The sequence below is a fragment of the Morone saxatilis genome, unplaced genomic scaffold (assembly GCF_004916995.1).
Source record: "Morone saxatilis isolate NCDOM2014 unplaced genomic scaffold, NCSU_SB_2.0 Contig21, whole genome shotgun sequence".
NCBI classification, from domain to species: Eukaryota; Metazoa; Chordata; class Actinopteri; family Moronidae; genus Morone; species Morone saxatilis.
Window position 1 is genome coordinate 11,294,776 of NW_023339774.1, and position 24,063 is coordinate 11,318,838.

Here is a 24,063-nt window from a genome sequence, read left to right on the forward strand (position 1 = left end):
TCTCTCTCTCTCTCTCTCTTACTGAGTGCACTCTGGGTAAAAAAACATATGGGCACCTGGGGGGGCGGGTAGAGCAGGAAAGGCAAAACAAAAAATCAGCTGCTACCAAAGTGCAGCCGACCAGAAATAATTGAGCATCTGTCCTATCAGTGACGCATTAATCTGGCATTAGTGCGTCACTGATTGTCACTGAATTGATCAGCGCGCCAATAATTACATTTCAGTTCTGGCAAACCTATGTGCTCCCCTCTGTGATATCTGTGCAGGTCGCTGCAAAGACATACTGCAATCATTAAAGCAATTAAAACTATGTTGTGCTTTTTACTTATGGAGTTTCTGCAGAGACTATGTCACAAATGTGTTGCAGTATAGCAGTTTAGAGGCCCTGTGTTTGTGGTGTTTCATTAATAAAGGAAGGTTTTCTAATATTGTCTTGAGCCTCAAAATGACTATTTATTGCAGTGACACTGAGACTAAACCTTGTGCAACTAAAAACACACAATAGGTCTTCATAAAGGTAACATTTTGTTATTATTATTATTATTATTATTATTATTAATTTTTATAGTAGCTTTAGCTCTGGTAGTAGGCTAAATGTAAACTGCAGTGTGTCAAGATGCCATTGCAATGCATTTATAAATATTTAAGGAGTGCTCAGAATTAAAGGAGTATCCCAGCTACTTAATATTGTATCTCGATGAAGTCATGGTAGCAGAGGTCGAGACAGTCCCCAGTACATGCCAAGCTCACAAAACACTGGGTCCTACAATTTACAATTTGCTCTGCCTGTCAGTAAACAACCCATGTTGTTTAAACTCAACGCCCCAAGTTTGTATGGAAGGCTTTCTGTTACAAATTAAGTTCACTCTGATGAAGCACTCTAGCAGTGCCTCCTTTCACTCCTCATGGCGAGTAAACTGAACTTAATGTGTCAAATCAGTGGAGTGCCCCTTTAACTGTATACATCCCACATTCACACAAAAGAAGTTTAAACGATTTAGACCTGGCCGAAATGTTTTAAATAAAAAAAGAGTTGTTGAATATGTTATCAGGCAAATGAAATACTACAGCATGTATAATGAAATGGATATTTATTTAATGTGTCTTTAATACTCACACATTCAGAATCATCATAAAATTTGTTCCCAGATTCTCTGTGGCTCTGACCAGGATTAATGCAGATGTGTAATCTCAGAGGAATGTACTGATCCTAAGCGCCAGCTGTCCGCTGAGAGCACACAGACACCCATAAGTCCCTGGTAACACACAAGCCGATACAAATACAACACATTGTGCATTTACATTCACATGATGCATCAGCCAGACACATCAAATACTTAATCCTCCCCTTCGTGGCAAGATACCAAAACAAAATGTAAATATTTGGTTTAAAAAGGTGCATAATATGATCTTTTTGACCTCAGCTCAAGATTGTGTGTGTATTAAAAAAAGAAAAAAAGAAATCACAGCCAATCATGAAAGCTGTCTATGTTCGCTTTTTGGTTTTGACCAGGCCTTTCTCCACCAGGGAGCGGTAGAACTCCTGGATGTACGTATACACACACTTCCAGTCGGGCTCTTTCATCCGGACTAAGTCATCAGCATCCAGCAGAGGGGGGCAGCCTGCCAGCCTCCTGCAGACAGAGAGCGAGTGTCACTGACAAACGACTGGAGAGACACAATGACACAGAACTATGAAGTCACTCTGTTCTTATCTGCAGCGCACTGCTGGAGCTTGTTCCAGACGAGATACATCTGCTCCTTCATATAAGGAATGAGCACTCACTCTGCAGTGCTGAAGGCCAGCTGGAAGTTTTCCCTGGGCTTGTTGGGGTTGAGGATGGAGTACTCGAAGGCATCAGGGAAAAACCGGTGCACCAAGGCGCAGAAGGCTATGCCGTCTTTCCAACTTGAGGAGAAGTTCTGAATGTTCACCCCCTGTTTCATAGCAGAGGGCAGTTTAAAAGAAATAGTGGCAGAGAATGAGACATAAGGGGCAGACATATATATATATATAGCTCCACAGGGCAATAATTCACAGCCAAAGAGAGTCAGGACACATTTACCTCATATGGCTCTGTTTTGGCCCTACACCAGTCCAGAAGCATCTGTTTGACATTTTTAGCATTGGGTGCTGCAGCAGGAGGACATTTCAGGGCCGAGGCTGCAGTGGGACTGGCCTGGCTGAGGAGAAGAAACAAAGATTCACGTTGCATGTACAGAAAGTATGGTTTAGTATCATCTTTCAACTTTGCAGATGCTTCAGATCCTTTTTTCTTTCTGTGTAGACGGGCTTACTACACGTGTAATAAGAATTTGTTTTGCAGCAGTCGGGTGCTGATGCTGATGGTAGTGGCACCATATGAATATCCATCTGAATCCAAATTTCTATTATAAATTAGGATATAACATTTTGTGGATGTGGCTATTTAAGATTTTTAAAAAAGTCCATTCAAGTTTCTACATCACACTTGTTGAACTGAAGTTGCATACTGGATCAGGCTGATTCCCAAACTATTTGTGATGTCACAAATCATGCCCCGCCCCTTAAACGGTTTTTCGGTGAACACAGAGAAACTTTCCACTTTCAGCAGATGAATGTGAAAACATCCTTTTAGTATCAAATTCTGCACATACATCATCCTGCACAGTGGAGCTCAAACATACAACTGTAGGAACAAGAAGATAAACATATCTTTGAGTGGAGGGGGACTTTAAGTTGCAAAAAGAAGCTAAATATTTGGCTAAATGTGGCGTCTAGGATTAAATGAATTCTTTACTTGTTCATAGCTTTGTATAGTTGATAAACCCAAAAATGCAAACTTGACTCTATAATTGACTTACCTGCCTGCTGATGGAGAGGATTTGCCTGGTGGCTCTAACGAGATGCAGATAATCAAATTAATATCAACAAGCTCACATAATTTGATTAAAACATCAAAATATGACAGGGTGTGAATGAGTATCCTCATAAACGTACTGTTTGTTGGTGGCTGCTGGTTCATGGACGCTCTGCCTATACTAACAGCTCCGCCTGTTGTTCCTCCTTTGCTCAGGCCCTGCTGTTTCAAGTCCTGCTGCCTCGACCCTCGCTCCTGCTCCCGTTTATCTGATGATGAAAGGGTGGAGAATTTAGAAAGCAAGCAAAGGATCAGAGGAATAATGGAGACGTTATTATGGTAAGTTATGGCTAACTCTTGCATGGGAGCAAGTATCAGATTTTACCTCTCTTTTTTTTGAGCAAGTCCCTCAGTGCAGCACGTAACATTCGCCTCTCTTCAAAATCTGTTGCATTGTCCAGCTAAAGACATGAACCACTGGTTAAAGAGGTGAAAGATTAAGAAGAGACACCACTCTGGACATTCTTAATGAGATATCTTACAATAACTGAACATTTAAAGTTCACACACAGTAGTAAGTTAGTCCATACAAGACATATTTTATCATTTTACTTTAGAAAAACGTATTATTCCCATGCATACATGCAAACAAGTAAAAATGCAGACAATTAACTTGTATTACTTGTTTTACCTCATTGTCAAAAATAAGAAGTGAGAAAATTCTTCATGTCTTATTGATAAAAGAAAATCTTCAGCACAGCAAAAATACAAAATTAAACATTTAAGAAGATCTGTAAGGAATTAATTCCCTCCCAGCTCTCATTGAATCAAAATCAGAATCAGTAATACTTTATTGATCCCCAACAACAGTAACAACAACACGGTCTGCATGATATTTGATGATGAGATCAGTTGACTTTCAGCTGGTTTTCCACTACTTTAAAGTAACAAATGACTTGCTCACCATCTTGTTGAGAACCCCTTCATCCTCAATAGCAGCCAGTTCTTCGCTGGTCAATGAAGCTGGTCCAGAGTCAGATTTTGACTCCATGTCTGAGGAGTGCACAAACTAAAGACACATTTACTTTTCTTGAGAATATTTCACAGGACAAGAACTGCAAAGGCTGCAAGTGAAGAAGCTTAAACACAAAAGAGACAGATGTTTGAAAGGGACCTTTCTCACACGTAAATGCAACAACTTAATAGTTATAGTTCACATAGATTCGAAAATGTTTAAATAACTTAAACAGAGCTGGTACTTTTGGTAGTTTTTCTCTAAACAAAGTGAATAATGTCATTAACAGAGCGTAAAATCACATCGCAGTAACTCAAATATAAACAGTTGTGTGAGTCTTAACAGACATTAACTGAGCAGCCATGCAGAGCAATGTTTGTTTTACTGAAGTACCTCTCAGTGTATCTCAGCAACTGAGTGCAGCACAGAAGGGGCAAAAACACGTACAAATATAGTAATGTAGTGGAACGAGACCATTGCTTAAAGAATTTGATAACAGCGTAAAACTATGCGCTCAGGAATGGTGGCAGTAGAGCCTGATGGCACAAGATAAGGAGGAAAAAGTAATAAAAATGTGAACACTAGACAGTGAGAATAATGATTGGAGGCTGTTGGGCTGTCGTGTCACTCACCTGTTGTCAGGATGCAAACTTGTGTGTCTAGTTGGTAGTCTCTGGGCTTAGAAGTTTTAAGCGCTCCCCTCTCTTCACCCTGATCCTCCTTTAGACTTGTCTGGAGAGATGTGAGAGTTGAGCCTTAAGATCACACCTAAACACTGCAGCGCTTCATAAGGATGCAAGTTTGGACAGCGAGTGGAGGTTGCTTATATGAACCACCCAAGATGGGAAAGAGGAGGAGGAGGAGGGAGAAGTCACCCTCAGCAATCTCTCGCCGTCTTGTCACTGCATCCTGAATGATGTCATGTGAAAAATGATGGGGCAGTCCCTCTGCCAAACTCAGGTTTTTTTTTTAAATCACATTTTTTTTCTTCATTTGGAGGGTGCTGAATACTTTAGGGGCGGAAAGCAAAGAGTTAACAAGGGGAAAAAGTGAGGAGCACTGCCTTATTCAGGCAAAAGGCTGACCAGTAGCACCCTGTTTACAGGAGCAGAGGAATCTCTACAAGAGAGGACAGAGGAGAGACAAACCTGGAAGAAAGCAACACTGGCAAAAAACACTCTTCGACTTCAACCGTGATTAAATGTAGTGTTTAAAAGTTACGGCAGATTTAAAGAATGATCTTAAGTTAGAAAGCAGACAAATTGCTCCACCAAGTGGTGAACGCTCACAACTAACTAACCCTAACCTCACAGTGTTTGACAACAAACTGTGGTTTAATAAATCTTTTCCACAGCAGACATTTGGACTTCGTACGTCTAAAATGATTCATGGATTAATCGTGTAGTGTGCTGACAAAACATTAATCAGTAAACAATTTTCATAACTGATTGTCATTAAGTAATTTAATGAAGAAAAAGTGTCGAACATTCACAGCTTCTAGCTTTACAATGTGAGGATTTGCTGATTTACGTAATGTTAAGTTGTGTAATGTTGGTCGGGTAAAACAGCAATGTGAGGTCTCTTTTAAGGGCTGTTTTGCATTGTTTTATATACTATTAATCGATCATGAAAACATCATGTGTAACCTTTTCAACATCTCATGTGCTGTATTTTCCAGAAAGTTGTTGAATGGCTCCATGAAACTTATTGCTAACAATTTACAAAGGTGAAATATCCTTTTATATCCTCCAAAAACATGTATTTAGAAGTCACACAAGATCAAAGAATGTAGACTGAAAGTAAATTAAAACAGTTTTTTGGTGTAGGTAACGACTGACTCAGTAAAGAGGAGTAATGGTTGGTTTTGTTATTATTTATTGTACCAGTCCATTTATTTTTATTCAAGCAATTGCAGATCACGTGTATAAATCGTAGATATCTTTGCCCCCAAACAGAAGCACCTGTAGCTGCAGTTGGCATTCAAAGTATTAACCAAAAAAATGTTTTGACAAAATGACAACTCAAATCACTCCTTTCTCATCTACAGTATGTCCAAATAAGGCATGAGGCAAATGTGTCATTCTTAAACCAGTACAGTTTAAACCAGCCATGTATGACTATAAAATACATAAATATAATAAAATAACTATTTACACCCAACTAGCTTTGCAAATATTTAAAACCAGTATGTACACAGGAACCACAGGCTTCGAGGGGCAGCGTCTTTGTGCCTTTTCAGTGCAACAGTTGCTTTGCCCCACACTCATAATCCACTCAACATGATATCCATTAGAACAAGCAGCCAAACTGAGATTATTAAACTAAAAGACGACAGCAGAGGCAGTTCTGATCAACTCGAGTGTGTAATCGGTGATTAGATTCTCTACTGAACACAGTAAAATCCTTAATTCACATGCTGCAGTTTTATTGTGGTTGTTGAAAAGCTGCTTGATCTCAGTCCAATAGTTAATCAATGAACACAAGAGGGGCGTAATGAGTCCTGTTTAACAGCTGAGGTATTCAATAATGTAAAACCAGTGAAATCATCTGCTGCACATACTCTTCAACCATGTAACTGAGGATGACAACAACATTTATTATCTGGAAATATTAAACCAACATTGACATTTATCCAACTGGGACATAAAACTATAGCTTTTTCAACTTATTTTGAACTGTCTGCAGATTTATGATCTTTAGTTAATTAATTAGATTCATTTGACATGATGCTCAGTGACAATGTCATTTTATGAATGGCACCCTTGAAAAAGTTAAATCTCTCAACAATACATACAATCCCACCTGCAGTCACTCAAAATATGCACAGAAACGTGGCGGGTGTCATAAACTCTTGGATTTATGGCTTTTTTTTGTTTTGTTTGTTGTCACATGACAGCTCAAACCGTATGTGAGCATGTCTGCTCACTGACCGAACCAATATTATAACAGTGTGTGTGATAAAAAGCTTTCAAAGTAAACATTTGGCATATCATACACGTCGGAGGGAGTGTGTGGAAACAGACATCCCCAAAGATGATTTCAGGAGCAGCGGCATGCAGTTGTCTGCCTAGTTTACCTGACTTTACTCTGAAGAGCGACGGCAGGAGAGACTAGTGCCGTCTAATATTACATGTATGTATGTGCAAGACACTTGAGGACAAAGATCTACAGCATTACAAAGCCAGTGATTGCTATGACCATTCGAAAAATAAATATCTTCTTCCACATACGTTTTAAAAAGGGGGAATATGTTTTGTCACAAAATAAAATCATGTCAATAAAATGCTTTTTCAAATACTGAGAGAAAACACAACACTGTCCAGCAGAGGTCAGTTTTTCGAGCTGTGCTGGTAACTAACTTTCTAAAAAAATGTCGCCCACAAAAAGGGAAACACTAAGCCTAACAGATGACATTGGTAAGGATTTAAGAAGCAACCTTAAAGGACAGCTCAATCTTCTCCTCCGCAGGGAATAGACAGCTAAAGTTGAGTGACACTCCTTAGAGAACTTGTGAACCTAATTATCTGGGAACGCCGCAGTGAGTGCCCCGTTGTAGAAGATGGAAATAATTGGACTAATTCTACAGAGACCGTCTTTTCAAGCTGGTGCGAGAACAAAATCTGGGACTTAGGTGGGAAGCCACGCCGAGGTTCACTGGGGATGGACAAAACACAAAGCTCAGGCCTTTTGTTAAAAATGTGCTTCAGCAGAGGAAAAGAGGCGTCTCAGAAACCGCACAGAAACGTTCTCCATCACTGTAACTTCTGCCTCTAAACAACAGTTTTAGTGTCCTTAATTAACAAGCTTCCCAATTCACATCAAACAAACAAACAAACAAAAAAAAAAAGCTGCCAAAAACCCAGTCCCTTACCATGACAGGGCCAGGTGAGTCTCAGGTAACAGTACTATCAATATATATCTTTAAATATAAATTGTGCCCGTTCAGGTTTGCTCTCTGTGCCCCGCCCCCCTTCAATAGCTCTACAATATTCACAACAGTCACCCAAAACATTTATTAGAGCCCTCTGTAAATGAGAACGTTTTCACAGTGGAGTAGAGTGAGTGACGGTGTGAATACCTGATGAGGTATCAAACAGTTTAGTGTGCTCATGCATGCATATACTGCTATAGGCTATGTATGAGTGATTCAAGATGAAGGAGAGAATTCAAACCACCATCGCGATAAATAAAGGCAACCTTTTTCCTTTTTCCTCTCGGCAGACTCCGCTTCTGTGTGACCAGAGGAGAAATTAAATTGGCACGGTGAGGAAGTTAATAAATCTGTCACATCATTAAGTGACAGCGGCCTTATAAGGTCGCACTCCCTCTGCAACTCTAGACCCTTTAAAGACACAAGGGGGGGAAAGAGAATTCAAACTTAAATCACTTTATGCTTCAACGTTTTATTCTCTCCTTCATCCTTTCAGTTCAGTCCATCTTGTCCTCCTGCTTCCCCTCCGGTCTCTGATGATATGTTGGTTCAGACGCGCTGGCTTCGTCCACGTCCTCTCCACCTGCGCTGTGGAAACCCACCTGTCCGGACTTTTTGGCTTTGGCCTTGCGCGCGTCCATGTAGCTGACGATAAACTCCGAGTTCTGATAAATGAGCATGCCGGACAACGTCAGTGCCGCGCCGGCGCAGCTGAGGGCGGACAACTCGCTGCCGAAAAGCAGCTGAGACAACAGCAGGTTCCCCACCACGCTTAGGTTGCCGAGGATATGCAGAGTGACGGCGGAGGTGAGCGTGATGACGCAGCAGCTGGCCAGGTTGTACATGACTGAGCCCAGGCAGCTGAGCAAGATAAAGACCCACAGGTGGCGGTCGTAATGCAGCGGCGACTCCAGCACGGCCCAGTTTTCTAAGGCCAGAGCAGCCACGGCCAAGATGCAGAAGCTAGGAATGGACATCAGGTAGAGCAGGAACACGGAGTTGATCTTCTCCTCCTGAAGTAAGATGCCTGGGTAAACAGAAACGGATGCAGCGGTTACAGTGCGACGTCGTGTTTACTGACGCGTTGTGTGTAAATCAAAAGCTTTGACTGGAGAGCTTTAAACAACAAGACAAGAAGTGTGTCAGAGAGGAGTGACGAGGGACACTGAGAGAACAAGAAGAGAGAGAGAGGATAGAAACGTCTTTTTTTCTTCTACCTGAAGTTAAATGCAGAAGACCAGAGAGATGTCAATAACTACTTTTTCTTCTACTGCATTTTTAACACAGGAAGTATCAGTCACTGTGGGTCAACGAGGCCTGACCTCAGATATTTGGAGAAACCTGCAGTGTTTTAGTGAGCGAGCGGTTCAGGTGACATAACAGGAACTGTGTTTTTCATATTCAAACAAAACAAGATCAGTCCGTTCTCTGATCATCACTAAAGAACAACAAGCTCAGAAGCACTGATCCTGATCCTGATGTAAAAATAAAAAAGATACAGTCTCTGGGACAGCAGAGAAATGTATCAATACAAATTAAATTACTATGTTTAAGCGAAATGGAAAATTAGTCGTTTTAATTGTAAGGCATTCAAGTTTTAAAAATGTGGAGGTGGCACTATGTATAAATACACACACACAATATATATATATTTATTGTAATTCATTCCCAATATTTGGGGCATATGTGACCGTTTCTCTCCTGTGTTCCTTTAGCTTATGTGTAAATAGTTAAATACCGGTAGTTCATTTCAGCTTGTAAATATTCAAATAGTTTGTTTGATCTTCGCCCTCACTTTGTAACTTTTACTTTGTTTCCTTCCCTGTTGTGTGTCTGTCATCGTTTGGCTAAATAATAATAATAATAAAGTGTGTGAAAGTGAATGTCCGTCGCCGTACACCGATCAGAAACAACTTGTGATGCAGTGTCGGAGAGGAGTGAACTAACAAACTGTTACAACAACAACAACAACAACAACAAGTGAGAGAGGATGAAAATAGCGTGTTGAAACTGGAGACAGCATCGTCCAGTTAGTTCCGGCAAAATAAAAGTAATGTTCCTTCGATCAAAGGACGCGGTTTACAAACTCCAACGCAGACTGTATGTGTGTTATCTTTATTTAACAGAACACAAACACATCTTCAGCACTGGAGCTCCTCTGCTGCATTAAGTCCTTCTGACCAAACTGAAGATCTGCTCTAGTGTTACATAACAACTAATACAAGGCCTCTATATTAGTTTGACAAACTCCACTACCTCCTACAATGCTGCCTAATCCGGTGCACGCAGTAAGCAACTTTAAAGGAATTCCACAAATTGCTTTCCTGAGAGCACAGAACATTAGATAAACCGGTGAAGGCACCACTCTTGTGACATTAATTCGAGAGAGGAATCCGTCTGAAGTGGAACCGTACATTCAATCTCAGAATGGGTGTTTTATGTACTGAAGGTCTCTTTATTTCAACAGGATAATCCACTCAGTAACATTATATAGTAACAGGAGTCCCGGGTGTGTGTATATATACAAAAAACAACAAAAAACAACAATTAAATTACTGAAAATGAGTCTGTAACTGTCTGTAACACGTCGCGTTTACTTTCCTAATTCTAAAATATGCTGCAATAGCAGGAAGTGTATGTCGCTCTGGTCCGTTACAAACAAAACAGTGGTTAGGCCTCTCTGTTTGTTTTGGAGTTTCTTGAATCCAGTTTGTAAATAATGTATTCAGGAAACAGAAACAATGGTAGCAAATGAGAGAAACTTTAAAAAAAAAAAACTGTGAAACTTATCAGATTCTTGTCATCCTCATGCCCCCGGGATGTGCAGAGACCCGGCCCCTTCTTACTCACAGACACTCATTGATGTTTGCATGTTTCCTAAGAAACCAGAAACTGTGACATTCCACCTTAATGTGAGTCTGTGCGGGTGTGTTTCACCGGACCGAAAAGTTCCACGACCACAGACTGCAGCGCCGTCTGGGAGGGAAACACTAAAATAACCTCTCGCGTCTGTGGCGTGATGTGAATTCTCCAGTCGCCAGTGACGACGGACACACAACAAAACACAGACAGCCTGAGGCGGGGGGAAACGCCGACGGGACACAGTGAAAGTGGTGCTTACTCTGCTGAATGGACTTGACCCCCCTCAACATGGTTGCGGCGAACACGAAGAAGCAGCCGGTCTGGTCGTACTGGACCTCTCCCATGATGCTGAAGGAGGCTCCCAGGCAGATGGGCATCATGGCTGTGTACTTGAGGATGTGGTGCTGCTTGCCCAGGATCAGCGTGGAGATGGCCAGAGTGAAGAGCGGCGTGGTGGTGTAGATCATTTGTGCAAACGACAGCTGGACATAGTTCAGACCCATGTTCCCGAAGGCGATGCTGGCACAAAATGTCAGACTCAACAGGAACACCTTACATTTTGCACTGGGGGTCAGGTCCTGCTCCCCGGCCCCTCTGTGGCGCACCACCCGCAGTTTGATCAGCCCATAGTCCACCACTATGGCCGTCAGCATGTGCAGCGCCGACAGCAGCAGAGGGTACCTGAAGTTGTAAACCGCGAATATCCATTTGTTGAGGCTGGAGATGGTGGTCCCCGTCACCAGCCACACGATAACAGCTGACAGCAGATGGAGCATCTCTGCGGGGGGCCTCCTCCTGCCTCTGGCTCGCAGAGTCGCCTCGCATTTGGAGAAGCCATCGGCGTTGATCATGTTCGTATCATTGTCCTCTCTGGAAGAAAAACACATGTTGAGCCCGTAACCCTCATGTCAAAATGTGCAATGCGAGATCAGAAGTTTCCGGGGCTACATAACGTAAATCGCGACAAAAACAACCTGCGACACAGCTGTCTTTCTCCTCTGCGGGCTTTGTTGTCCGGTAAACCTGCCCTCCTCTGCACCGCCTACAGACACGTGTTTCTATTTTGCATGGCGGGCTAGTTGTGTAACTTACCCCTGCGCAGGCAAAAAAAAAAAAAGAAAAAGAAAAAGACATATGCTGGAGCAGGAAGGCAGGAAGACGGGGAGGAAAGAGGAGAGCTGTTCAGGGCGGGCTGGAAAACTGTACGCGCCTTCTCCACGACGGGGACTGATGGGATTGGTTATTATCCTGACATACAGCAATGGAGTGACGGTGACGACTCAGTGATGCACCAACAACCCAGCAGTGGAGTAAACATCATGGGGCAACTGAAACACCGAGTATCTATAATCTTATTAAATATCAGACAGCGCAGCAGCTCCTCGCATGAGTTATGGTTGTTTTTTTTTTTCCACGCTGGCTTTAAATAGCAGCTTACTTCATTGCCTGAGGGGATCTTGTGATTCCCCTTCCCGAGCATTGGAGCAGAGAGGGAAACCCTGGCAACTCACACTGTTGTTGTTCCTAAACACCAAGGTTTCACCATTAGTCCGTTAGTTAGCCGTTAGCTGGTCAGACAGCGGTTACCGTTTTATTCCGTTCATGTTTGAATTGTTAGCGTCACTTTATGTCTTAACAGCCGGGTGGAGGGGGGGGGCACCGCAGAGCACAACAGCCCATGTGTGTGACGAAATGAAAACGGTAAAGGTGGGTTAAGTTGGCTGACCTCTGCCGCTGAACTGAGCTGTCACTTGACACCGGACAGCTGAGCGTCTTTCGGCTTGTGCTGTCATGCTAACGGGCGAGCTAGCAACCAACGGACAGAGACAACAGCCGTTAACCGTTAGGGCTCGACGCGGCGTTCGCATCCATTCGAACAGCGAACGTTAGCAACACCTCAACTGACATTCTCTTATTATCGTTTGTAAAAAAAAAAATTACCTTGTTATCCGACGGGGTACCTTGACAACAGTGGCAGCATCCCCTAAATCTCCGCCAGTCGGTCACCGTGCTGTCATCCAAGCCGAGGCGGCGGACGCACTTCAGAGTTGTTATTGGATGGTTTATTTAAAGGGCAATGGCACTCATTTAACGGCGGCGGAACGCAACCGCTCTCCTGTGCGGGTTTGTTGAAGCGTTGGAGCCTCACAAGCTCACGAGCCGTCCCATGACGATTATGAACCTTTTATTTCATCATCATATGAGGTGTTCAGGGCGAGTCAGGACACATAGCAACCGCAGGGTTTTATTTTGAAAAATGCAAATAATTACCTGTGAAATGTTACGCATATAGATTAGCATCAACCTAGTTAATCATATACATCAGTACAATGTTTCTATACACAGTAAATGTTTATTATTTTTTTCTACATGAAGAGATGGGGTTCGTTAATCATGCTATTTCGAGGTATAGAGTCATCTGTATTCAAATAACTAACATGGAAATTATGTTGTTTCCGTTCAGGTGGAAGTATAAATCATGTAGAAAAAGTAAATGTGGAAATCATTTTCTTTTCATTCACTACTGAGGATAAAGACAAACCATATTTTTACAGGAACTGTACACCTAATGTATGTAAGTTAATGTAAAAACTATATATTTTCTTGTCTGACTACATTGCACACTGGAGAAGTTGACATAACAATGTAAAGCCCTATTGAAATGAATGCAGGTCGATTTAGTCCCAAATAAAACAAAGGCTGACAGAAAAACATTGTTCTCAATTCATATACATGACCCTCATCCTTGCAGGTTGACCATTTAACAATTTATTTAACTGGCTACATCTCTGACCTTTCACAACCCTGTGCAGCCATACAGCAGTATGCCCTACAAGTTTGCTTCCCATGTTCTCTGTTATTTCTTTTGATTTGTTTGTGTGTGTGTGTGTGTGTGTGTTTTACTTTGTGTAGTACTTTGTAGAGTATTTTTAGGGCTTTTATTGTCTTTAATCGACAGTGACAGCTGAAGAGTGACAGGGAAGGAGAGGAGATGACAGGCAGGAAGGACTCAGCCTTGGCACATGGGGCACCAGCTCTACCAGATGAGCTATTAGGACCACAAATATAATGTTATTATTGGCTGTGACATAATGAAGTACAATCTTGAATTAAAGTTTATGGATAGTTGAGATATCCAAACCTTTAAACTGAGTAAGCAAGTCTTTTATGTATTGTCTCTGATGAGATGTTTCTGGTGGTTTGTTATTTGGCACTTGTGACAGCAGCTGGCATTTAACCTCATCCCAGACCAGAGACACTGTCCCAAGATAAATGTATTGTTTGCCTCCAGGCATCATGACAGACACTGTTTCTCTGGATGTCTTCTGTATCATCTGTCCCTTGTGAGACAAAAGATTTAAATGAACACTGGTTAGAAAGTAAACAACACCATGGTGACAGCTTTATCTTTTTATTTGAGCTCAAAAATGTAAAATTTTTGAGGTAATTGGGCACAAAAGGTGAGTTCACATAATGTTTCAATAAGAGTCCACAAACAGTTAACTAGGTGAAGAGGCTTTTCACTACAGAAGTTATTAAAGCGCTCTAAAACCATGCATAGCTACAGTATATGTTGCCATGGAAACCTTTGAGTTTATGTAGCAAGCGTCATTACCTGCAGGTAAACATAACATTGTGCTTCATTTGAACAACACCTTATTTGCATCATCAATACTATAATACTATATCGTATATTCATCATTTAATTTCTCCAACATCTCATTAACTGGTATACAATCTCCATTTAAGATTATGTATACACAGTAGAGTTTAAGTATTGACCGAAATGTGAATGTTCAAGTAACGTGAAACAATATTTTCCTACAGTTACTATAAATGAGGTGTATCCATGTCTATTATATTCTTGCTATATACAGGCCAAAAACAACCAGGCAGTCATTCAGTTATTATACACAGTAAGCTGAAAACTATAAATCAATAGGTTATTATTGGTTATAGAATATATATTTACTACTTATGTACACCGGTGCTTGCTTGCACACAAAAGGCTTAGCATATGTATTGCTAAGCCTTTCTGTTATTGGTTTCTGGTCCTTTGACTGATGTGTATAAATCAGATATCTTTACATTACCGTCATTCAGCTGAAGGAATACTGTTACTAAAACAGATTTTTTTCTGCTGCATAAAACACCTTTCTGACTTGGGAGTATTTTCTTCTCAAGCGACTGTGCTGTTGTGTTATTGCTGACGTGTCCAAATAATGCAATGTTTCATATAGAAACCACTCACAGAGCTGGACATTTCTACTGTTTAACTAGGGGAAACGAGTGGGAAGATGGTAAGCCCTGATATTTTAAGTCAATTTCACACAAAATAAATTAAAAATCACCCTGAAGTATAAATGTAAGTCTCCTCAAAAGAAAAAAACATAGCCGGCCAGATTTATATAATCTGTACAGAACCTCAGAGTTTGGATGCAGTGGTTTGTGGGGACTTACTACTTCATTACTTAATTAAGGCTAAAGCTACTATTGAGCACCAATATAATTCCTTGCTGAAGAAAATCCCCCGGGTTTAGCAGATTTGTATGTCAGAGGATATCTGAAGTGGTACTCCAGCGATTTACTGTTATATTGCACTTCTATAGGGGGGATATGAGAAACTAATTTAAAACTGAGTGGTCAAAATAGATACAACAGATTTCGAGATATCCTGACTTTTAGTTCTTCTTATAGGTCAAGCTCCAAAAATACTGGATCCTACAATTCATATAATACAACTCATCAGTGTCTTTAGTTAGACCCCCCTAGCTGGGTAAACGTTTAAAACTCCACTGTCCTGTAAATACTTGAAGATACATATTAATTTCAAGAAATGTAACAGTAAAAATCCCCAGGAATCAGGGGGGGATCCATTAATGAAGTTCTGCTGTGAAAAAGCCTTTCAGTGCAGAAGAATGCTTTGTCCTGCTGCAGTCCTCCCTATCAGAGCCCAGCATGAGGAACTTGATGTTCCAGCTTTGGGGAGAACAAGACATTCAGTTCTTGTACAACTCCTTGCCCCCAAGTTATCCCGTAACACACCCACTGTAACCAGAGTGTTTTGGCGTAGAAATCATTTCTCTGTAAAGCATATGTCAACATTTGAGCCCCGTGCACACTTTGACACACACACGAGAACTTCATGTACTCTCATAAATTAGTTCTCTGCAGTGCTGAGTAAGCGTACACACACAACACACAGAAACTGAGGCCATGCATTCTGAAAACACAAGTTATAATAGAGCAGAAGAGAGTAGGTTAGTAGGTGGAAGCAGGAGCTTGTTTTGTGCTTGAAATTCTGGGAGTGGCGGCTTCTTTCAACAGCTGGTTCACGCCCCCCTGGACACACACACATCCACATACAAACAGCTGTCCTTACAGCAGGAGGAGCCACTCAGCCTGTTTGATGCCACGGTGTATGTTTGTCCTAGAAGATCTCAGGGCATTGGCTCCAGTCTTGTCTTTCTTTGGCCTCCCAGTAGCCTCCCCTGTAGACGTAGGTGCTTTCTCTTGTTGAATCATCGGTCCTTTTCTCAAACCACAGTGGCTGGTAACCCTCAATGTCTTGCCCTAATGACACAGAATCATGTTTTCTTAAGGCATCATTGGAATTTGTACTATTTTGTATTATATTTTCTTTCTTCTTACACTTTAACTATTGTGCTCTCTTCGTGGAAAATAACCAGTGTCTGAAGAAAGCAGAATGCAAACTTTAAAATGTATTTCCTGCAGGTGGGTGTGAATGCTGAACCCTGAAATAAATTGCAAAGTGTTGCTGAAAAAGCAGAAGTGTGAAAAGAAACGCCTGAATAACAAATTGAAGACACCCTAGGTGTTTGGTTGAGTTACTGTTTCTTGTTTACACTTACACACACTTTGATATTATTATTATTATTATTATTATTATTATTTGGCCAAATGACCCCAATCTCACTACAGGGATATTGTATATTTAAAGTAAAAAAGCTTATTAGAAAATCTATAATGGGAGAAAGAAAGTAAAAAAAAACTATGAAATATTTACAAGTTCAAACAAATAGTTTACTTAAAGGTTAAACTAAAGGAACTCGGTAATCTAGAGAGACAGAGTGAGAGAGACACGCTACACCTACTGACTGCTGGTGCAAGAGGAGCGGGACAGACTGCGATTACATGTTGCAGCATGTTGGTCACTTTTCAGAAATAAAGTTGCTAAATCTAGCAAGAAAGTTGCCAAGTTGGCAACACTGGTGAACACCTGACGATTCGATTTATTTATATTCCATTACCCATGAACGTAACAATTTCATTTGTAATGATAAATTCCTCTACTGCCCCAGGATTGTCCCCGACACTGTATCTTTGTGTCCCAGATGCTATTTTTATTGTCCCTGGGACAACGGAACATCCTTGATTTCGAGCGCTGTTGACGGTAATGTGAATGCCGTGTAAGAGGTAAAAGGCAGGATATCTATGTTAAAGATGCCCTCCACACATGTTTTAAGACATAAAATGACCTGTTCATTTCCAACGTTTTGCTACTGGACACTGAAAAGTCCATTCTCAGCATATGTGCACCCAATATGTCAAGTTTTGATTGGCTTTTCTAAAATAACAATAACTGAAACACATTTTTGAGTGGAGGGGAACCTAATCCCTCTTGTTCTGTTGGTTTCCTTGCTCTCACCTTCCTCTAGGGCCTGATTGGCTTGAGCCTCCCTTCTCTTCCTCTCTATCCTCTGACACTCCTCCAGACGCTGCTTCTGGACGTTTGCCTCATCCCACAGACCTGCCTCCATCAGCCGCTGGTCTGGCCGCAGGCGACTGTCAGTGGGCGCAACACCCTCTTCTGGTTCATTGAGAGTCAGAGCCAAGGAGGAGAAAAAGTGCATGTTCTCTGCATTGTCTCTGCGGAGTAAATGATAGAAGAGACAACACAATAAGACAGACAGTCTGACAGAGAGGGAAGAGAAACAGGAGAGCACAGATCACATATGTGAGGTAGAAATGTGTTCGATAAGATAAACATACGGAAGAGGATATTTCTTCCACAAGAGTTTGGGCTGAAGAGTCTGATAAACTGTCTTTTGTTTGCCTTCAGAGCCTCCACATCCTTGGCTGCTGTCCACTATTTTGGCACTCTCCATCTTGTCGTCCCAGGTTCCTGACAGGATATAACGGGCGGTGCCCTCTCTGTCCTCTACCACTCCTGTCACCTACAGACACCAGAGAATATGATACACAGGCAGAGATTAGTTACATGCACACTCTGACTGCTCAGCATTTTATTTCCTTTTTTCTAGGTAGATTCTGATTCGGACATTTTTCAGGAGTAAGACATCTCTTGAAGGTTATCTACGCTGATAAGCGCAAAGCATAGAGGATACAAGGTTTGCAAACATCAGTGTTAGGCAAGAGCCGCTAAATCATTGTTGTAGATTCTTGCCACAGTCTTGTGTTTCTGTATAATTTTGCCTTCTGGCAGGTGTAAAACTGTACCAACCAACAACCAACAAAGATGCTTGCTGTCTGTTTCCCATCTGAATTCTTAGTTAATCACAGAATGAAAAGATTAACAGACTTACTTTACGTGGGACTTCTCTGGAGAAGTAGCTGTAGGGGGAGAATTTGAGACGGCAGGTGTCCTTGGTAGTGTTGTTTACAATGTCAATGTCCCCAGACTGCCAACAGCAACAGACAGGAAATCAGATGTGACTTTTTACTGGTACTGGCACAAATGCAAAAATCAGAGGTTGTGTTTTTGACAGTTAAAGCAGGAAAACATTTGAGAGGTGCACACCTGATCAATCCAAAGTTTCCCCACAATAATGTTGTGCACCGTTGAAGTCACTTTGCTCCACACATAGTGGTTTCCGCTTGAGTGGAACTGCAGGTGAATGTTTCCTACAGTGAAGAGAGGAAGGACAAAGAAACATTACTAGAATATGATCAATTATCCATCTTCTAACAAATATTTTTTGTGTATTTACAGATTATATCTGGCCTGTAGTAATATATATTATACTGTGAGCATAACATTTCTGACTTCACTTATTTCTTACCTAATGGCAGGACAGAAATATATTTCCCACGAAACTTGCTATCAATAGTGATATGCTGCCACAGGGTCCATCCTCGCTGTGACGTCACATGGTGAGCGGCAGCTGGTGGGTGATGACTGACCTGAGAGTGAATGGCATCAGCTGGTGTCAGCAGAGGCAATACAGACATCATAACGTATTTATATTAGTTCTTTACTATCGTTCAATCTGTGTGTGTAAAATAAACCTGTAAGAATATGTGTCTATGTTTGTCTCACCTGTTCAGAGATGGAGCGATAACCGTACTCGTCCAATCGGTCCAGCTCGTAAGTCTCCCCCAGCAGAGGGTTGAAGGGCTTGGCTGTACGGTGGACTGTGGTGGAGTAGGAGGAGACAGAAAAGGCAGCCACCAGGCACATCTGCTCCAGAGAGGAGTCACAGCGAGCCGCCCGGTCCAGAAGCTCGCTGTACTCCAGATCCTCAGTCAGCCGCTGCAGCATCGACAGCGGTTCGTTAAAGTTTACCTACAATCACGCACAGACAGAGAAGATTTCTTGTAAGTGGTGCCAATAAGTCCACATTAAGAATACCCATTTATCCAAATTCAAAAACTATGTTATAGCCAATTTGTACGGTATGTTTTTTATTTACAGGCATGGGTATCTTGGACAAGTCTTTGCCAATGCAGTTCTTCATGATGCTCCACAGGTTAAGGGAGTAATTTGGTTTGTCAGGAATACGACTGCGTCTTGTTCTTCCTAGCTGCATGTGGTTTGTGCCTGAGGTGTCCTGAAAAAGTTAAAACACAAAGGTTTAGTGTATGTTAAAACTGAAACACACAAACAAAAGATCAGATATGTAGGTTATGATTTTTATGTGTGCATATGAGTGTGTATGGCAACAACAATAACATCAGCATGCTTGGGACTTACATTCTCATTGTGAGTCCAGTCATTGGACATTCCTCCACTCATCATACTCTGATTACTCCCTGAGCGCCTGAAAGAAAGATACATCATTTAAATACAGTTCAAAGTAACTGTGCTTGTGGCTGATCTAGGACACAGCTCTGAGATCTGTACAGACATAATGTCTCACTTGTGCTGTGTGTTGCCACTAGCAGTCACGGTTATGAATGCAGGGGACTCCTCCATGGCATCGAAGAACTCTGCTTCATCATTCTCATCACTCGCATCCCCCTCCTGAGACCGCTCCACACCTACGGCAACAAACACAGGACAAGGGGAGTATGACAGAATACTCCTGCAGTAACGATTGTAGATTGATTGAAGCTCTGACTTGATTCAATTTGATTATCGTTCCTTAATTATTTAGCCTATTTATTGCTGTGTACGTTGCTTTATGTTGCCATGAAAACACACAGGAAATGTCCGTAGTAACTTCATATACAAATCACTTGCGTATTAACCTGTAACAAGCATTATACTTGGCACTAAACTGGTAGTTTAAGAGGGCTATCCTGTTGTTGTCTTCTCCTGCAGATAAATGAACTACAATAAGTCAGACTGGGCCACATTTCTGTGACAGACATGCATCACTACTACTGGCCAGAAGAGGGCCATATTCTTATTCTGTAAGACCCCAGTTAGGCGACAGAGAGAGTGATTTGTCTCACCTGTATATGAGGTGGGGTTCTCCCTCCAGGCTCTCTCTAAGCTGTTGTGCTGTTTGGCTAACTGTTCGATGGTCTCCTCCAGATGGCTACGCTGTTCTCTCTCATACTGCAGGGCCTTTTGCCACCTCCGGCTGTGAGATTCTGCTACGTCCAGAAAGTCACGACAAGCCTGAGGTGTGAACAACAACACACATCAAAAAGATTCAGGCAGAGCCCTCGAGCTGCGTTCCCTCATTAAAAGAGACATCCGCAACTGATCAGTCTCCCATTTACAGCCGTTATACCGGCTGAGGCTTGCACTGTGTGAACTCACATTGATCATAGCATTGGAGGTGATGCGGAAGAGGGTGGCTCGCTCGTTAACAGCTTTCACTTTGTCTGTGCTGTCAGCGGATCCGCGCAGTTCCTCGAGTTCGCTGAGGGAGCGCTGGAGGGCGGCGCCGTGCTTTCCTATCAGCTCATTACAGGTGCTCAGGTCATCTAGCTTGCTGGCCAGAGTCTTGAGCACCCCTTGGGTTAGGGCTCGGTCCTCCTGAGGTACAGGGCCTTCATCTCCTGAGTCATCTTCACACAAAGAAAGTGAAAGGCAATGCACATGTTACATAATATACCAAAGAGGCTAGGGTATCATTAGGGGTTATTATGTCGGAACAATTAAGGTGTTTATGGCGGTGAAATTAAATACCGTAGTAAACAGGGGAGGGGATTCATTTCTCATCGGACACACATTCACAGACAATATTTTTACATTTTGATTGAGATTGAGAGAGAGTTTGTGGGGATCGGATGGAGGAAGATAATAACACTTCACACCCTGATCCCCCCCCCACACACACACACACCTCTTCCTCTACAAGATCAGAAAGCTGTGAATGAACACTGTTGCCCTGGAAACGTAGGCCTGTGCAATCAGGAGGCTAGGCTATTTTTAGAATAAAAGGGAGAAAAAGAGATGACGCACTACCCTTTCCTCATCTCTTTCTCTCTACCTCTTGTTGGCATGAGCTGAGCCGTCAGTCTCGGGGATTTTAGAGGAGAAAAAAAAATCACTTGTTTAACTAATTGAACCCCACAGTTTTCAGATGACCCTCTTTTAGCTTAATATTCAGAGAAGACGAAGATTTTTCTCTATCTCCTTGGTTCACTTGTTTATAGAATCTAACCACTATTATGAGTTGTGTTTTTTTATGGCTGCACCTTGACATCAAATGGAAACTTTACACATATTTCCTTTTAATTCACCCTGACAAATCTAGACTTTTAAATATATTCTGAGGCTTAAAATAGTGTTTGTCCATATGTTTGTAATAATAGACTTGCAAACGAGTCAGTGGGTTGAAGAGGGTAATTTAGCAAATTGTGCTCTATTAAAAGCCTCTCAGTGACATTAGTTTAAAAAAAGACTCTGGATTTGAGATACCTAAAAAGCTCTGCTGTCATTAGTACCTACCTTAGATAACAGCTGGTTTCATACTCTAAACAGTAATAAATGTCAACACAAATAATCCAGCTTTAAAACGCAAACAACTGCCGCCATCATATGTAATGGGAACATTTCTAGGTCAAAACATTTCTTCTGCGCTGAAAGAAACAGATTGTGTGTGTAATCTGAAAACTCCCGAGCACGGTGACTGAATCTAGGCCAGCGTCTGCGTCGCATGTGAGTGCTAAAGCAGGGAGACCAGCTACTACACTCCATTAGAGGGGGAAAGAAATAAAAAAAACAATCAGGGCAAACTGGATTAACAAAGTCTCAGGAGGAGAAGATTAAAAATGAGAGGGTGAAAAATCCTTCAGGCATCTGGAATGGTTTCATGACCCATATACAGCCGAGAGAAAATGGATGTCACTAGACTTATTGGGACTCCAGGTGTTAGAATTTGATCCAGCTGCTTTGTATGTGGAAGTGTGCTCCTTCTTCCAGCCATATTACACACCCATGGAATAATAACATACATGTAGGGGNNGGGGGGGGGGGGGTACTGGGCACTGGTCTGGTTGGCGTACTAATGGTTTAGTTTACACACACTGGAGTCTGGTCTGAGACAAATGGGTGACTCATCGTTGAATCATGAAAACACACCCACAGGTGATAGAGGGAGCAACACCATGGACGCAGTGTGGGAAGAGGGATGCACAGAAAGACTCTGCAACACAGATGAAGTCCGACTGTAATATGCTAAAAGCTTCTCCTCGTAAACAGTTATTTAGATTCACTCTCACACTCACGTATGTTGAACGTTCACCCTGGATTTAATGGTCATCACAACATGCCTATTTTATACGTACTTTTAAAAATGGTACATGTGTAGAGTAGTGTGGTGCTATTACAGGACAGCCTGATAACTTTTGCAACATCCACCTAATTGTTGCTGTTCCAATCCTCTTTTAGATATTATTGCTGCTAAGCCCATAGCCAAACCATGCAATAATAAACTGTAATCAACACAGCTCACTGAAAACAAGGATTTGTGTCTGAGCACATGAACAACACAAGTGTTTTGTGTTTGAAAATGATGTGAAGGAGACAGTATTACCAATGTTTGTTCAAGGATAAGAAGTTACTTTAACATAGACGGCCATGGTCCGATCTTTAATCTACGATAAAAATAATGAATTCAGAACAATCAAGACAGAATACACAGTAACAGTCTGAACAGTGGGAAAGAAAGTAAAGCTGTGTAAAATCCTCTAAATGCACTCAGCCCCTTAAATCCTGTTAGGAACTTGACTGTAATCACTACCGGTAAGGCAAAGTCTGTTGTTATACAATGCTGGATGCAGCACAAACACCTCACACATCAGTCGTGGTCTCCGTATGCTAATGTGGTCAGAGTAACAGACAGCACTGATTTGCTTCTTGCAGGTGCGAACCTTTTACTCAGCACTAATGGGGGCTTGAAGGCACACACCTCTCAGTGAATGATCCGTCCAGCAGCTGCATTTACCGTCATATTCCAGAGAAAAACCAGGATTCAAATCAGTCGGAAAACAAAAGAGACGAAACATTTAACTGAGAATACTGTTCTGTTCTGCAGAGACTTTATTAATTCATTATGGTGCCCTTTTGTTTGCTTTAAAATACATTCTGTCCTGTGAGAGATCCAATTATTCACTATAAAAACAGCCAAACTTACTGAACTCCATAAACATACACGTTCTGCAACAATTACAACAATTACAAACACACACACGCGTACGAGCAAGCGCACAAACACACAGCTTCTCTCTCAAACCGTGTTCTGCTCCTACTGAAATAAATAAACAGATTACTTACAAGGTGACACTCATTGAAAAGGCTGCACTCGTGTCGCCCTATTGTCCACAGAGTGGTACGGTGAAAAATGTTTTCAATGGAAATCCTCACACCCTCCGTCTTTTTTTTTTTTTACCCCTCCTGCTACCAGAACGGTAGGAGGAGCCTAAAGGGAAGGTCATTTCATTCAGCTATCACTGTCGTCATACTGAAGGAGACAGGGAGGGAGAAAGGAGGTGGAGTGGGAGGGAGGTGGTAGCTGCATGTGTGTTTGTGCACATTTATGCAGAAGAGAGGGAGGGGGAGAGGAAGAGAGAGGAAGGGAGGGAGAGAGAGAAACGCCTCACTATGCATCTTTGCTTCTGTTTTTCTCCTTTAAAGGTCCACAAGGAACAGATAAGGCTAGATAGCAGCACACAGAAAATGTCTTTCTCGTAGAAAACATATTATATTATATTATATTATATTATTTTGTATTAGATTAGATTATATTGTATTA

General features: G+C 41.8%; 3 protein-coding genes across 7 annotated transcripts in view; all 3 read right to left on the reverse strand.

The window, feature by feature from the left end:
- Window positions 1–1,066: 1,066 nt before the first annotated feature.
- smtna (smoothelin a) lies at window positions 1,067–5,566 on the reverse strand. 2 transcript variants are annotated; one of them, XM_035668654.1, is made up of 8 exons: window positions 4,488–5,566; window positions 3,805–3,909; window positions 3,226–3,301; window positions 2,981–3,109; window positions 2,845–2,878; window positions 2,067–2,184; window positions 1,787–1,938; window positions 1,067–1,634 (listed from the first exon to the last, which is right to left on the reverse strand). In XM_035668654.1, the coding sequence occupies exons 2-8, from the start codon at window positions 3,889–3,891 to the stop codon at window positions 1,487–1,489; spliced, it is 744 nt and encodes a 247-aa protein (XP_035524547.1). In that variant the 5' UTR covers window positions 3,892–3,909; window positions 4,488–5,566; the 3' UTR covers window positions 1,067–1,486. The 2 variants fall into 2 exon arrangements, with proteins under 2 accessions (XP_035524547.1, XP_035524548.1); XM_035668655.1 differs by having other exon boundaries at window positions 3,805–5,566.
- Window positions 5,567–5,713: 147 nt separating this feature from the next.
- On the reverse strand, window positions 5,714–12,827 carry slc35e4 (solute carrier family 35 member E4). 4 transcript variants are annotated; one of them, XM_035668650.1, is made up of 3 exons: window positions 12,590–12,827; window positions 10,908–11,518; window positions 8,284–8,813 (listed from the first exon to the last, which is right to left on the reverse strand). In XM_035668650.1, the coding sequence occupies exons 2-3, from the start codon at window positions 11,497–11,499 to the stop codon at window positions 8,284–8,286; spliced, it is 1,122 nt and encodes a 373-aa protein (XP_035524543.1). In that variant the 5' UTR covers window positions 11,500–11,518; window positions 12,590–12,827. The 4 variants fall into 4 exon arrangements, with proteins under 4 accessions (XP_035524542.1, XP_035524543.1, XP_035524545.1 ...); XM_035668652.1 differs by lacking the exon at window positions 12,590–12,827 and adding an exon at window positions 11,741–12,537; XM_035668651.1 differs by lacking the exon at window positions 12,590–12,827 and adding an exon at window positions 11,623–12,537.
- A 1,217-nt stretch (window positions 12,828–14,044) lies between these two features.
- osbp2 (oxysterol binding protein 2) overlaps window positions 14,045–24,063 on the reverse strand; it is an 11,476-nt gene continuing 1,457 nt past the window's right edge. Inside the window, exons 2-13 of the mRNA XM_035668309.1 lie at window positions 20,622–20,872; window positions 20,309–20,477; window positions 19,771–19,891; window positions 19,605–19,671; window positions 19,324–19,461; window positions 18,951–19,196; window positions 18,694–18,814; window positions 18,432–18,535; window positions 18,217–18,312; window positions 17,663–17,847; window positions 17,319–17,539; window positions 14,045–16,222 (exon numbers count right to left, since the gene is read on the reverse strand). Coding sequence (XP_035524202.1) covers window positions 16,080–16,222; window positions 17,319–17,539; window positions 17,663–17,847; window positions 18,217–18,312; window positions 18,432–18,535; window positions 18,694–18,814; window positions 18,951–19,196; window positions 19,324–19,461; window positions 19,605–19,671; window positions 19,771–19,891; window positions 20,309–20,477; window positions 20,622–20,872 — 1,862 coding nt within the window. The 3' untranslated portion in view covers window positions 14,045–16,079. The remainder of the gene's footprint in view (window positions 16,223–17,318; window positions 17,540–17,662; window positions 17,848–18,216; window positions 18,313–18,431; window positions 18,536–18,693; window positions 18,815–18,950; window positions 19,197–19,323; window positions 19,462–19,604; window positions 19,672–19,770; window positions 19,892–20,308; window positions 20,478–20,621; window positions 20,873–24,063) is intronic.

Excerpts from the sequence above, each read along its gene's own strand:
- smtna (XM_035668654.1), bottom strand. The coding sequence starts at position 3,891 with ATGGAGTCAAAATCTGACTCTGGACCAGCTTCATTGACCAGCGAAGAA. Across the intron at positions 2,185-2,844 it reads TCCTCTCCATCAGCAGGCAG|CCAGGCCAGTCCCACTGCAG; the intron begins GTAAGTCAATTA and ends TCTTCTCCTCAG. Across the intron at positions 1,635-1,786 it reads CTGGCCTTCAGCACTGCAGA|GAGGCTGGCAGGCTGCCCCC; the intron begins GTGAGTGCTCAT and ends CTCTGTCTGCAG.
- slc35e4 (XM_035668649.1), bottom strand. The coding sequence starts at position 11,535 with ATGTGTTTTTCTTCCAGAGAGGACAATGATACGAACATGATCAACGCC. Across the intron at positions 8,814-10,907 it reads GGTCAAGTCCATTCAGCAGA|GCATCTTACTTCAGGAGGAG; the intron begins GTAAGCACCACT and ends CTGTTTACCCAG.